General features: G+C 40.5%; 4 protein-coding genes across 5 annotated transcripts in view; 2 read left to right on the top strand and 2 right to left on the bottom strand.

The window, feature by feature from the left end:
* Positions 1 to 9: 9 nt before the first annotated feature.
* Positions 10 to 3,197, top strand: rad51b (RAD51 paralog B). Its single transcript, XM_049756055.1, has 10 exons — positions 10 to 280; positions 438 to 551; positions 851 to 955; positions 1,056 to 1,192; positions 1,271 to 1,390; positions 1,637 to 1,820; positions 2,192 to 2,234; positions 2,347 to 2,465; positions 2,539 to 2,617; positions 2,689 to 3,197. Exons 1-10 carry the CDS (start codon positions 197 to 199, stop codon positions 2,772 to 2,774), a joined length of 1,071 nt encoding a protein of 356 aa, XP_049612012.1. The 5' UTR covers positions 10 to 196; the 3' UTR covers positions 2,775 to 3,197.
* A 108-nt stretch (positions 3,198 to 3,305) lies between these two features.
* Positions 3,306 to 7,262, bottom strand: zfp36l1b (zinc finger protein 36, C3H type-like 1b). The gene is made up of 2 exons (XM_049756064.2): positions 7,059 to 7,262; positions 3,306 to 6,026 (listed from the first exon to the last, which is right to left on the bottom strand). The coding sequence occupies exons 1-2, from the start codon at positions 7,107 to 7,109 to the stop codon at positions 5,316 to 5,318; spliced, it is 762 nt and encodes a 253-aa protein (XP_049612021.1). The 5' UTR covers positions 7,110 to 7,262; the 3' UTR covers positions 3,306 to 5,315.
* Positions 7,263 to 7,992: 730 nt separating this feature from the next.
* On the top strand, positions 7,993 to 11,034 carry psmc6 (proteasome 26S subunit, ATPase 6). Its single transcript, XM_049756052.1, has 14 exons — positions 7,993 to 8,155; positions 8,584 to 8,663; positions 8,785 to 8,824; positions 8,892 to 8,944; positions 9,044 to 9,111; positions 9,328 to 9,442; positions 9,521 to 9,608; positions 9,697 to 9,758; positions 9,822 to 9,945; positions 10,054 to 10,115; positions 10,195 to 10,315; positions 10,375 to 10,455; positions 10,540 to 10,611; positions 10,701 to 11,034. The coding sequence occupies exons 1-14, from the start codon at positions 8,071 to 8,073 to the stop codon at positions 10,817 to 10,819; spliced, it is 1,170 nt and encodes a 389-aa protein (XP_049612009.1). The 5' UTR covers positions 7,993 to 8,070; the 3' UTR covers positions 10,820 to 11,034.
* A 6-nt stretch (positions 11,035 to 11,040) lies between these two features.
* The window catches only part of cgrrf1 (cell growth regulator with ring finger domain 1), a 35,434-nt gene continuing 33,205 nt past the window's right edge, over positions 11,041 to 13,269 (bottom strand). For both annotated transcript variants that reach the window (XM_049756057.1, XM_049756056.2), the window contains 4 exons: positions 12,589 to 12,766; positions 12,302 to 12,449; positions 12,121 to 12,228; positions 11,041 to 12,024 (listed from right to left, as the gene is read on the bottom strand). In XM_049756057.1, the coding sequence (XP_049612014.1) occupies positions 11,707 to 12,024; positions 12,121 to 12,228; positions 12,302 to 12,449; positions 12,589 to 12,766 (752 nt within the window). In that variant the 3' untranslated portion in view covers positions 11,041 to 11,706. The remainder of the gene's footprint in view (positions 12,025 to 12,120; positions 12,229 to 12,301; positions 12,450 to 12,588; positions 12,767 to 13,269) is intronic.

The following is a 13,269-nucleotide window of genomic DNA, read 5'->3' as shown; positions in this document are numbered from 1 at the left end:
TTAAAAAAGGGGGCGTGTTTTCGGCACGAATTCAGTTTTCTGACCGCCGATTTTATTCGTCTCGTATCAATCAAGGAAATGCAATATGAAACGAAGAAGACCAGTGACGCACTCAACGGAGTTTTATTTGCTTTAACCGGCTAAACATTAGAATGGGTTGAAAATAAAACAAAAACTGTATTCCAAAAATATAATAATGGCGTCAAGAGCATTAAAGCGAGCCGGAATTTCTCCTGAGTTATGCGAACAACTTAAACGACATAAAATAGAAAACTGTCAGGTACGTTTCATTTGACTGTATTTGACCCATTATCTTGGTATGTTTTTTTTTTTTTTGGTAGTAGTAGTAGTAACAGTAGTAGTAGTAATAGTAGTAGTAGCATGATGTGCATTAATGAAAACATACATGTCTCACTCAGCATGATATTGTTCCACAGGATCTGTTGACACACACTGCTTTTGAAGTGATGTATGCTGCAGGATTGAGTTACCAGAAAACCTTGGAGTTGTTGGAGACTGTGAGCAAGGCCATTGCTCCCCCACTCACCACGGTGAGTGTAAAAGCATACCCTAGAAGCCCCAGTTTATGTTAGTTACCAATAGGAGAGTGTTTTGGCACTCACACGCTTGGGTATTGATACAATTGCACTCACAAATCAACAGACTTTCTCCAAATATGAGGGGATGTCTTTATTAATATCAGTTTAAAGCAAATGGACTCTACATGAGGAGCTATCGTGTATGGAATTATCACCAAATTCATAATCTCTAATGATGGTTACAAACTACACTCATGGTAACAGTGAAATCAAAGCAGATTGAACAAAACAAAATTATTTTTTTCTGACAGGTCTGGGAGATTTGGAAACGTCATTCAGATTCTTTCTTCTCGACTTCAATACCTCCTCTGGACAAAGTGCTTCGAGGAGGTCTTCCATGTGGAACCATTACAGAGGTGCACCAAAGAAATAAACAGTATAAACAAACAAGAGTAAATAGAAAAACATTTGATTGGTTTACTAGATTGTAGATGCTGATTACGATACTCTTTGCAGATAACGGGACCATCTGGCTGTGGGAAAACTCAATTTTGTTTGATGCTGAGCGTTGTGGCTACTCTGCCTAAGGAACTGGGTGGCTTGGACCGCAGTGTAATCTACATCGACACTGAGTCTGCGTTCTCTGCTGAAAGGTTACATATTGAGTCAGCTACTATACGAGTTAGCATGACAACTTATCTAGTGATCAAATTTACTGTGTGCGGTCTAAGGCTGGTGGAGATTGCACAGAATAAGTTCCCCGACTACTTCAGCTCTAAGGAGAAAGTCCTGCAGATGGCAGGTCGGGTCCACATCTTCAGGGAGATGACCTGCCAGGATGTCCTCTGCAGGTACGTCATACCAGAGTGACTTTTATTTTGAGAAGTGAAACCATTCTCAATGTTGTTATTCATGTCAGTAGATTTAAAAAAAAAAAAAAATCACAACTAGTTTTTTATTTATTTATTATTATCCAATCTATTATTCTCATTATAATTCCCCCAACAGGAAATTCAATTTACAATGCTATATATGTCACACAAAACAAGGAGATTTATGGAATATCAGTTTCTAAACGCATCTATTTTAATTGCCAGACTGGAGAGATTGGAGGAGATCATCATCTCAACCAGAGCGGGCCTGATAATCCTCGATTCAGTCGCTTCAGTGGTTAGAAAGGAATTTGACACATCGTTACCTGGCAACCTGATGCACCGTAGCAACCTGCTGGGAAAAGAAGCTTCCACCCTCAAATATTTGGCCCATCAATTCAACATACCCGTAAGTACTACACATTGTTCTGCAATGTTAACGGGGTGGATTTTGTATTTTTTTTCAAACAATGCATGTCAGTGATCCATCACATTTTTATCAGTCTCTGCAAATGTAATACCATATAATAACCACTAGATGTCAGTAGTGTTTTGCAGTAGCGTTAGTCCTAAATGCAATACAATTACATAATTTTCTGAGTTGGTACTCAAGGAAAATGAGTAAATATTCATATCGCCCAACAGCTGAGCTACAAAGCTTTTTATGAATAAATCAATAAAGATCCATTTATGGAAAGCTGTGATGAATTAAATTATATTCAACAATATGACATATTTGACCACTTTTCATAGATTTTCGAATTTGTTCTCTTTCCCCAGGTAGTCCTAACTAACCAGATCACAACTCACATAGGGCATCAAGGTGAGTACTGAGCAGGAACAGCAGAATCGTTTTGGGGCTTCTAAAGTATAACTCACTTTCACACTAAATAAACTAATTCAAGAGGCAATGTGCATTTATTTGTCTTTTTCAGGTTCTGGTTCAGCTACTGAAGGGGATTCAGGCTTTGTGACAGCAGCTTTGGGAAACACATGGAGTCACATTGTCAACACACGTTTTATCATTCAATATCTTGATGGATTTAAGAGACAGGTGGGATTCTAAATTATAATCCTATACCTTTGCTAATTCAGTTTTTATTTCATTAGACCGTATTTCCATCCAGTTATTGGTCGCTAAGTCACCTGTGGCTCCCTTTGCTGTGCTGAACTACACAATCGGGAAGGAAGGAATCTGTATCAATGGTGAGTTGTTTTTTTTTTTTTCTGTGCTTAACAGCGTTTTTGATTGCTGATATTTGTTCTGTGCGTTTTAGGAAATGATGAGACATTTTATGAAGGCACTGATCCCAGCCTCCAGGCTATCAGAGTGAGAACTGCGATCAACTTCGATACAACCTGAGTGGATGCTCCAAGTCTAGTAAAAGTTATGACCACAGTTATAATGCAATAGAAGAACAATGCAAAACTGTCGTCTGGTTGTCCCACTCGCCAATCACTGATCTATAAAAATAAAATAAAATCCTCTATGGAAAGAAATTGAGGATGAAGGAAGGATTGACTGGTCAGGACAAAACAACTCATGGTGCTCAGATCATTAACAGGCTTCGACAGGCTGTTACTATGGTGCCCATTCCCATGACTTCAGTTCCCATGGTGGGGGGGGGAGCCTTCAGGGTTTGTCAATTAGGTAACAATGGTGTCATTTATGACCCTTCCTTCTTGTTTGTCTGGCTGCATATTTTTTTTGACCATTTGGAGTCGCATACACTTTTCATTCAAGGGTGTTGTGGAGCTCATTCAAATAAAATGTCAATTAAAACTTGGTGTGCCTAATATTGTGATTCATTTAAATGATCAGTACATTTTTGAGGGTCAGCCAATGTTTGCATTATCAGGACAACCTTTGAACGTTCACAAACACACTCATACATCCAATATAAACAAATTTTTATTGGTTTTAACTGCAATCTGTCATCACAAAATAAACCATTAAAGACACTACTGTAGTGAACAGCAGCAGCTGAATTCCAATGCTGTTAACCTCTTACCTATAGGAATACATTTTAGGTTTTTAGCATTCATACCATAAAAATAGGAAGGCACGAAAATTGGGAAACCTGGAATGTATTTTTTTTAGGCACTTCATGGGAAAGAGTGGTCAAAAATAACCTTTACATCATCATCATCTACATCATCATTATCGAGACAAAAAGTGCTAGTACGTCTGTGCGGGAGTGAGGAGGAAAAAAAAGGCAAGCTTGTTTTACTCTCAATATTAGCTGAGATGTTTCTCTAATCACCTGACTGACTCTGAGATGCATCACATGACATAAATCCTGATTCAAAATTACTGATATGAGGACAGAACCAGTCTACATTCTAGAGGCTTAGAACACTAAGCAGCATTTGCCAATGCAGGTGGTGAAGTAAACTGGATTAAAAAAAAAAAAATCTCTAGCATTGGTCACTTTACCATCTATACAACCTCCGTTAGCAAATGTATAAGATATTGTTCTCGATTGTAGATTCATGTCAAGAGGCACAGGAATGTTTTCCCAAATATTTAGTGCAAAATTCCAACTATGGTAATAGAGCATGAACACCACCTGCACAATGTGCTCATGACTGAGCAATGCATTTGCGCCTTCAGACCACCAAAAAAAAAAAAATCCACCTGGAGGCCAACACATGGGAGGAGCAAGAGATAAATAAATAAAAATGCTACACTTTTGTGCACTTTGCTTTCAATTGAGATTAATTTTCCAAAACAAAGTAGAACAAAAACAAATGTCATTGCAGTGTAATATATTACTGTAGAAAAAAAAAAAAAAGAAGAAAATTGATTTCACAATCTTACGATTATGGAAGATCATAATTTAACAAAAGAAAATATATACTATTATTCCGTCAACAGATAAATACAACGTAAAAATGCTTAAGATCAGAAATAAATAGAAATTGTTAAATAAGCAGTGACAACCAAAGCCTATACGCTTAGGGCTTTAAGGAATAAACTAGACAATAATAATAATAATGATACTAATATAAATATACAATAGATATGAACATGGAGAATCAACCAAAGCACTTGGGCTGACAAAGACATCGACTAAGACAGGGTCTCAGTCTCCTAAATGAATGACAGACCATAAGCGATTGCTCAACATGTAGGAATGAAACTTCAATGAAAACTAAGAGGCTGCACCTTCTGCTTAACATGGTGACACGCCCACCTCTTATTGACATCACGGGGGGCTCAGTGATCAAAAAATTCATCAAAACATAAGCCATGGCAACTACTAGCGACGCAAGTATCAAATCAAATTCCTCGGAAATCGACATAAATGATGCTCGATGGTAGTCATTCACGATACATCTACAGGATCGCAGCCTCAGCATTATTTTTTTGAAAGAAACAAGGTTTGGTGAGGAGGATTGTTGGCTTCAACAGACACACACAAAGAAAGAAACAATATAATCTCCACTGATGTCCTCTTGTTCACTTAGCTGAGGTGATCCTTATAAATTAAACACTGAGCTTTAAGAGGGAGGTTTAAAAAGTCGTGGCGACAGGCAATGGCTGCCTGGAGAATGGCAACACTGCAACATATGCAGCTCACACGCTGCCCTCGCTCATTACTGCTGCTTCCAATGCAGAGTGTGCGTTTTACTGCTTTATAAATCGGAGCTACATTCCACAATGGTTCACATTCATTTCAACATGGCACCAGCCAGGGGGGCATTGCGCATGGACACGATACTGGGTTAGTAATTGTTCATTTTGTTAAATCGATTCGACTGCAAGTGAAAGGGGTACAAAAAAGGTGAAATTGTCAAAAGGCATCTGATTTTGTGATCCCTGTCGTTCTGCAAACAGAGCTGTGAAGTGAGGGGAGGAGGTGAATGGTCTTCCTCCTCTTCACTCCATATAGAAATCATCTTAATCATCAGAAACAGAGAGCCTGCTGAAGATGGGAAGCCGGCGGGATGCATCCAGGAGGGTGGACTCGGAATCACTCTGACTGCCAAGACTGCTCTGGTAACCCTCCTGGTCAGACAAAGAGCTGAGAGGGCTAGGAGGGCCCTCTGAGGCTGGCTGGAAAAAGCATGGGATGGTGGGGGAGAGTGGGGCTGGAAGCTGAGGCTCGCAGGCAGAAGGGGGCCCCCAACTGGGGCCAAACAGGCTGTTAATCTCTTGCCTGGAGTCGGTGAACCGATTGCTGGACCACTCGGTCAGGTCTTCCGTGGAGCGAGTGGGAGGCGGGGTGACCGAGGTGGGGCTATCTTGTGAGCTGCTGGAGCTGGGGAAGCCCGCGAAGCTGAAACTGTGCTGGAGGCGAGGGCACCCCATTTTGTTGAAGACCGGGTGTGCCGAGGGCCCACGGCGTTCCTCGGGGTTGTGGATGAAGTGGCAGCGCGGGCCGTACGGACAGAATCCAACGGTGTGAAAAGTGCGACACAGATCAGTCTTGTACTTGGGGTGGCGGGTCAGGCTACGCAGCTCGTGCATGCCGTGGGCAAACTGGCACTTGTCTCCATATTTGCAGGAGCCGTTCTCCTCAAAGGGCCGGCACAACTCCGTCTTGTAACGGCTTGAATTGATATGGCTGCCAGCGCCGGCACACACCTGGTTGTAGTTCAACATCTTGGCCTGAACGCCAAGACGGGGAAGCAAGAGATTAGAAATGGCAGCATAGACGAGGGCCTGACTTCCTAGTTACTGCGTGCCATCTGTGTTTGTTGTTGCAAGACTGACAGTCAACAAATAGTATTCGTTGGGGCTCCAGCCTGCCTCTTAATGGTTGCGTAAAGTATCAGACAGCATGAGTCAATCCTTCATCCACTTACACAAATCCGACCGGTAGATTTATTGTTTGTTTTTTTTGTCAATTAAATACAAACTTGTTGGGGCGTTGTGTTAAACATAATTAAAAATAAAAGTGATTTGCAAATCATGTTCAAGCTATTTTTCATTTAATATATGCCAAAGAAAAAATCATTAATATTCAAATTGATTAGCTTAATTATTTTTAGCAAATAAATCACTTTGAATTTTATAGCCCGAGAAAGTTGGGTTTGTGTTTGAGGGTAACATTTAAAAAAAAAAAAAAAAAAAAAAATGAGCAGAAAAAATCCGTATAAATGTCAACGAATTAAGGTGATAAATCACAATCAAATATCACCTTCGAATTGACAGAAATGCAATTTATGCTCAAATCGCGGTGGTCATAAATAAATTGGCAATTCTACCTCGCCCACTATTGATGAGACTACAAATGACAGCAAAAACTGAATTGTTACGTCACACTGGCGTTGTTTAAACAGCTGGACACCGGCAGTCAATTAAGTTGCAACACTTGTGGCTCGTTTTAATTTCTCGGCCATAATGTTAATAAAGTTTAACTTGGCACGACACTGACGAAAAAAAATATTTAGCGCCAAAAACATTGTTCATGTCATCTGACGTGATATTGCAAACTTTGCGTAAAGATTACACACTGAAGCCATCAGCAGATATTAATGGTTGTGCTCACCTTATTGAGGAAACGTAAAGCGTAACCGCGTGTAAAAAATAGGCTTTGTTCGTTTCGAAACCGGACTTTCGTTCTAGTTGACAGAAAAGTGTCAATGCTAACGTTAGCATGTTTGTTCTAAACTCGGTGCGCGCATAGCACTCATTTACCTTGTCGGAGAATTCACTGTCGAAGAGAGGAGAAATGCTGGCCGCTGTCATCTTAGTAGATTTTAACGAGGTGGTGGTGGTTATTTGTAAAAGTCCAGGTTTGTGTGCTGGCTTCCCCAGAGACAGCCCCTTTCCTGAAGCAGCCGCGCTGCGCAGTTCCTTTTCAGCAGGCAGCTACGGTCTCGGCGGCCTTCCGGCTGCGACGCTGCACGCAGCAGCCGGGGAGGAAACAGCGCCTCTAGAGGCCGAACCTTGAATGGTCTGATAAGCAGGGGCGTCGAAACTAAAACTAAAAATATCCAAATTTTCTCTCATCTTAACGGAAATGATTCTGGTATAATACGTTTGCCATATAGTTTCAAATCTGCTTATTAAAAGACTTCACAAAAATTTTCTTTTGATTTGCCCATATATGCACTTACTAAATTTATAGACTTACAAATTATTTTGTTTATATGTTAAATCAGTTTTGCCATAGTAAATATATCGTGTAGGTTAAACACAAAAGCAGAGAAAACAAAGGAATGAACAAATCAATTTTAATATATAATTCAATTTATTCTTGCAGACAAACAGGGTTAAAAGTGTCTTGTGTCATTGCGTTTGCTCCCATTCATTTACAAAGACGCGTCCGCCAGAGGGCGACATTTCCCCGTTAGCGCTCCAGCGGGCGATCATGTAAGTCAATCCGAACGCCTGGAACTCTGCCCGGGCGTCGTTCAGCGACTGCCCTCGGCACTTTAGGTACCAGGGGTTGCCTAGGGAGCTCCAGCGGTGGCTTTCACACGTTTATCTAGTGCAGGGATGAGCAACTAGTAACATATGGTAAAATACAACCTAGAAAGGTGACAGTATAATAAACACAAATCAAATATTGATTTGCAAAAGTATGGATTATTCCGATTTTTTTTTTTTGCTGCAGAGAGAGCTCAGCAAAGTCAACTGCTGGTGCTGACCTGACCCGCAAAAACAATCAGTGACGCTGCTGATACCCAGAATCCATTGCGGCATCATGGCGGACAACAGGGAGAAAGCGCTGCAAGATTACCGTAAAAAATTATTGGAACACAAGGAAGTAGACGGGCGGTTAAAAGAACGTAAGATGCAATTTAGCATGTATCGACAAGTTAATGACAGTGTACGCGTTGTGTATTGCGCTTATATAAATTACAGTATCATACAACCAGTATGTGTTAGCTGGCTGGCTAGCTAGTGCTTTGTCATGCAGTGAGCATCGTAGTATATTTGAATGGAAGTCCACTATAATATCGAGATGCTAACGTGGAATAAACAAGCCCAGTTATGTTGAATTTAACGAAAACCGGTTGAATTGCAAAAAATGAACATAAATGTAAATAACGTCACATAACTGTAATCGTTAGTTTGTCGTGTTTTGTCATGCATTTATACCACTGCTAACCGGCTAGCCAGCTTGGAGGCGTTTTTAATTTGAGCTGTTGAAAAAAGTCCTTTACGTGTTTATTTTGAAATTAAAACGCAGTCCTCCATTCCATTTGATTTTCAGTGAGGGAACAGCTTCGAGAACAAACTAAACAGTATGAAAAGTCAGAGAATGACCTCAAAGCTCTGCAGAGTGTTGGTCAGGTAAGAAGTTTTATTTGTAAATATTACCCTGCTAATAATTAATGTCTTGTATTGGTGAAATATAGTTTAATCGGGGAAAGACATTTTAGTCATAACCACATCAATGCTTCTATGTCTGCAGATTATTGGAGAAGTCCTCAAACAGCTGACAGAAGAGAAATGTAAGTTAAATTACATTTTTGTCATACTGTCATTCATGTGATGTTAATGTTTGTGTTTTGATTACAGTCATTGTCAAGGCCACAAACGGTCCTCGATATGTGGTTGGATGTCGCAGACAGGTAGGTGCTCAACACATACTCGTGTCGGGGGGGTTCACAATCTTTTAATCACCCTCACCTCAAATTTAAAATTGTCATTTATTTTCTTATTTATCCTAGTTGGACAAGTCACAATTGAAGCCAGGCACCAGAGTGGCTTTGGATATGACTACGCTGACTATAATGAGGTAGGCTCACTAGGCTGGATGTTTTACTTATTTGATTCTAATTTCAAATCCATCTGCTCTCATTGGCCGGAAAATATTGGAGATCCCAATTATTATTTACTGTTATATATTATTTATTGTCAAATGTAATAGCCGAGAGGTAAGAGCTGTTTGACAAATGAGGGATCCTTACACAAAATGGTACGGTGAGCTCATCATGTTTAAATTTTTTTTTAGGTATCTGCCACGAGAGGTGGACCCTCTGGTGTACAATATGTCCCATGAAGACCCCGGTAGCGTCTCCTACTCTGAAATTGGTGGATTGTCGGAACAGATCCGTGAGCTGAGAGAGGTAAAAATATACCTAATAAGCGTCAAAAGGTGTCACAAAAGCGACATCGCAAATAATGTTGCTTTGATTTTATGGCAGGTGATAGAGCTGCCCCTGACCAATCCCGAGCTTTTCCAGAGAGTTGGAATCATCCCCCCAAAAGGCTGCCTGCTCTATGGGCCTCCAGGTTAAAAGTCATGTTTTGTTATAATGAGTCATTTTATTTTTTTGACAACATTGTTTTCATTTGGATGGATTATTGTTTGCCCCTGTAGGTACTGGGAAGACACTTCTGGCCAGGGCGGTTGCAAGTCAGCTGGACTGTAACTTTCTCAAGGTAAGTGGTCATATTAAGTTGCCTTACCTTTCGTTCGGCTTCTCAGCTGATGTTACCCTGCAGGTGGTGTCCAGCTCCATCGTTGACAAATACATCGGTGAGAGCGCCAGGCTCATCAGAGAGATGTTCAACTATGCCAGGGACCATCAGCCTTGCATCATCTTCATGGATGAGATTGATGCCATTGGTGAGAGACACTGATTGTCTGCTGCAATAGTGTTTTGGCCCGTGTCATAGTTGAATTTGGGTACGTTTAAAATGTCAAATTTGAACCGTTTTATGTTGTTCCCACTAGGCGGCCGACGTTTCTCTGAGGGAACCTCTGCTGACAGAGAGATCCAGAGGACTTTGATGGAGGTAAATAAGGCACTGTAGTATCTCGCGACGTTTCATTAAATGAGCTGTGATACATGTTTGTTGCTGTGCTACTTGACAGTTGCTGAACCAGATGGATGGATTTGATACACTACACAGAGTCAAGATGATCATGGCAACAAACAGACCTGACACTCTGGACCCTGCCTTGTTGCGACCCGGCCGGCTCGACCGCAAAATCCGTAAGATACCCTTCGAATTGTATTTTGTTTTTGTACACTAATGCATGTCTGCTCTACAGACATCGAGCTCCCCAATGAACAGGCTCGTCTGGACATTCTCAAAATCCACTCCAGTCCCATCACCAAGCATGGCGAAATAGGTTAGCAAAACATTACTTTTTCAATGTTTGTGTTTATATATGCATCATCATGAGACAGAAGACAATCTTTGCCTTTCTGTACAGACTATGAAGCCATTGTGAAGCTGTCGGACGGTTTCAACGGAGCTGATTTAAGAAATGTTTGCACAGAAGCAGGTTAGACATTCAACATGATTAGCTTGTTTGTTTACAAGCGCCCTCTCTATGAACATAACACCTTATCTACGTCGACTTAATATGTGCAGGTTTGTTTGCCATCCGCTCCGACAGAGAGTACGTCACACAAGAAGACTTCATGAAAGCTGTGCGGAAAGTGGCAGATTCAAAGAAGCTGGAGTCCAAGCTGGACTACAAGCCTGTATAGATATTACCTTTTTCGGATTTGCTGTTGTATACGTTTGGCCAGAAGAAAAATGTATTCATGTTTGTGGGAACAGCATTTGCATAAAATATATTGTCATCTACCAAAGTGATTTTTGCTCTTGTGACTGCAGCACAAAACGATTTGTCACTTCTGGTGTTCAACACTTGTATAAAACAAACAAAAACTTCATATATGGCAATAAACCGTTCTGTTTACATCTCTTTTTTTTTCCTCTCCCATAGATTTTAATGTATAATTTCGCATTTACCTGAAACAGTTTAAAGTTAACATCTTCATTGTTTTCTGTGCAAATGAATGTTTTTGTCCAACTATAGTAAATACAACAGAACCAGACATCAAACTTGTGAATGCGCAAGATAAATAGTATTTTTGCGTCAACTCACTGACAATATAACGAACTAAACAGATCTCCAACCTGGAATAAAAAAAATGGGAGTTGAATAAGATTTGACTGTGGTTAATAAATAATGCATCGTACTGTTTATACATTCAACTATAAGGTGTCACCCTTTTTCTGTACATGATCACGGGGTTGCTGGTGCCTATCCCAGCTCAATTACTGAGTTGTCAGTCGGGGCTGACTAATTCACACATAAATGAACATAACACTGCTGGAGGAGGCAGAATGCGAACTAATTTACAGCTGTGTATTCACTACACAAATAGCACAAAATATTTACAAAAAAATGTGAAACAGTCTCAATACCAATAAACTTCTATTAAGTTCTATCATATAAATATTACAGCCTTAATTTACTCACTATGTTTTCATCAGCATATTCATAGAAAAGCAATACCTAAATGATATAAAATAATTTCAATATAGTGACACTAATTTGTTTTGGGTTTACTTTGCATTATGTAATTCATTGTTCAAATGCTGCAGAACCAAGAGTCAGGGCAAATGATTCCTGGATGAAAGCTCTACATATGGGACAGTGTGAGAAGTGTGAAAAACAACTGTCACACACACAAGCATGTCGGCAAGGCAGCAACACTCTATTGATAGCTGCATTTTGACACACTACACAGTCTTTACCCTGTCTCTCTGACAAGCCTTTATCATCTTCCTCATCCTCTACCTCTTTTCCAGTCTCTTCTTCCTCCTCAGGCTCACTGGGACGGACAATCGGGTCGGTAGGATGACCAGATTCTCCACCACTATTAGCTGACATAAAAAGAGCCTGCAAGGACGGATTAGACAATAATTTCAATTCAAATTGATCTTGAAAATTTAAAAGACAAGCATTAGATTTAAAAGTGGAAGTTTGAAAACCTACTTTTAATTCGTACATGTTCCCCTGTGAGGTGAGAAGGTATTGGAAGAGAATCCTTGCGGACAGGTTGTATTTATCATCAGGTACATGAATTACAGTGACACTGGCCACCTGAAAGAAGATGATTTATTCGAATAAGTTGGGTCCTTAAATGCATATTATTGGTGATATTCAAAGAACTCACAATATTATATGTGTCTCGAGCCTCTTGTTCCGCCAAGGTCAACACAGACACGAGAGGATAGCGTTGCCTGGGCAATGGGCCAAAATCTGAGAGTGCCTGTTCTGGTGGAATACAAATGAAGCGTTCTTCTCTGTCTTCACTGCTGATACTAGAAGGATTGTGTCAAAGAGCCAAACTATCACAGAAGCAGAAACCACTCACTAAAAGGTTTGCCAAACACAGACAAAATCATCTGGAAATATTTGATTTCTTTTATCATGGGCAGCACTGAATTTGAGAAAGGATACTAAATGCTCTGGCAGTGATGATAGAAGCCGTATAACGCCTCCCGGAAATGCTGGGGGTTGCTCAACCTGGAGACACCCTGGTGTGCCTGCAATGCTCGCTGCAGGGCACTGACCTCACAACCCCAGAAGCAGCTCAAGATACACGGCTCCAAACAATATGGCTTCAACCACACACCATCTGTAGAATGTCATGGTAGAATGTCAAGTCAGACAAAACCATTAACACTAACCTGCCGTCACCACGAGGGCTCAGTTTAATGAAGTAAACTTCCAAGACTGGACTGATCATTTAATGACTAATGAAATTTACCGTATTTTCCGCACTATAAGGCACACCGGATTATAAGGCGCACCTTTAATGAATAGCCCATTTTAAAACTTTGTCCATGTATAAGGCGCACCGGATTATAAGGCGCACCTTCAATGAATGGCCCATTTTAAAACTGTGTCCATATATAAATCCATATATTTCGACACGCCTGCCGTAGTGGCTCAATATTGGTCCATATATAAGGCGCACCAGATTATAAGGCGCACTGTCGGTTTTTGAGAAAATTGGAGGTTTTTAGGTGCGCCTTATAGTGCGGAAAATACGGTAATAAACGTCACATGCTATTTGTCTCCCACCGTACAGGAGTTTTTTTGTCTCCAAATCAAAACAAACTGAATGTGCCTCAATGT

The sequence above is a fragment of the Syngnathus scovelli genome, chromosome 20, assembly GCF_024217435.2.
Source record: "Syngnathus scovelli strain Florida chromosome 20, RoL_Ssco_1.2, whole genome shotgun sequence".
Taxonomy (NCBI): Eukaryota; Metazoa; Chordata; class Actinopteri; order Syngnathiformes; family Syngnathidae; genus Syngnathus; species Syngnathus scovelli.
The sequence above is the reverse complement of the archived record's forward strand: the minus strand, read 5'-3'. Positions and strand labels throughout refer to the sequence as shown.

Excerpts from the sequence above, each read along its gene's own strand:
- rad51b (XM_049756055.1), top strand. The coding sequence starts at position 197 with ATGGCGTCAAGAGCATTAAAGCGAGCCGGAATTTCTCCTGAGTTATGC. Across the intron at positions 956-1,055 it reads CATGTGGAACCATTACAGAG|ATAACGGGACCATCTGGCTG; the intron begins GTGCACCAAAGA and ends TACTCTTTGCAG. Across the intron at positions 2,466-2,538 it reads TTGATGGATTTAAGAGACAG|TTATTGGTCGCTAAGTCACC; the intron begins GTGGGATTCTAA and ends ATTTCCATCCAG.
- psmc6 (XM_049756052.1), top strand. The coding sequence starts at position 8,071 with ATGGCGGACAACAGGGAGAAAGCGCTGCAAGATTACCGTAAAAAATTA. Across the intron at positions 9,946-10,053 it reads GGATGAGATTGATGCCATTG|GCGGCCGACGTTTCTCTGAG; the intron begins GTGAGAGACACT and ends TGTTCCCACTAG. Across the intron at positions 10,456-10,539 it reads CACCAAGCATGGCGAAATAG|ACTATGAAGCCATTGTGAAG; the intron begins GTTAGCAAAACA and ends CTTTCTGTACAG.
- zfp36l1b (XM_049756064.2), bottom strand. The coding sequence starts at position 7,109 with ATGACAGCGGCCAGCATTTCTCCTCTCTTCGACAGTGAATTCTCCGAC. Across the intron at positions 6,027-7,058 it reads ACAGTGAATTCTCCGACAAG|GCCAAGATGTTGAACTACAA; the intron begins GTAAATGAGTGC and ends CTTGGCGTTCAG.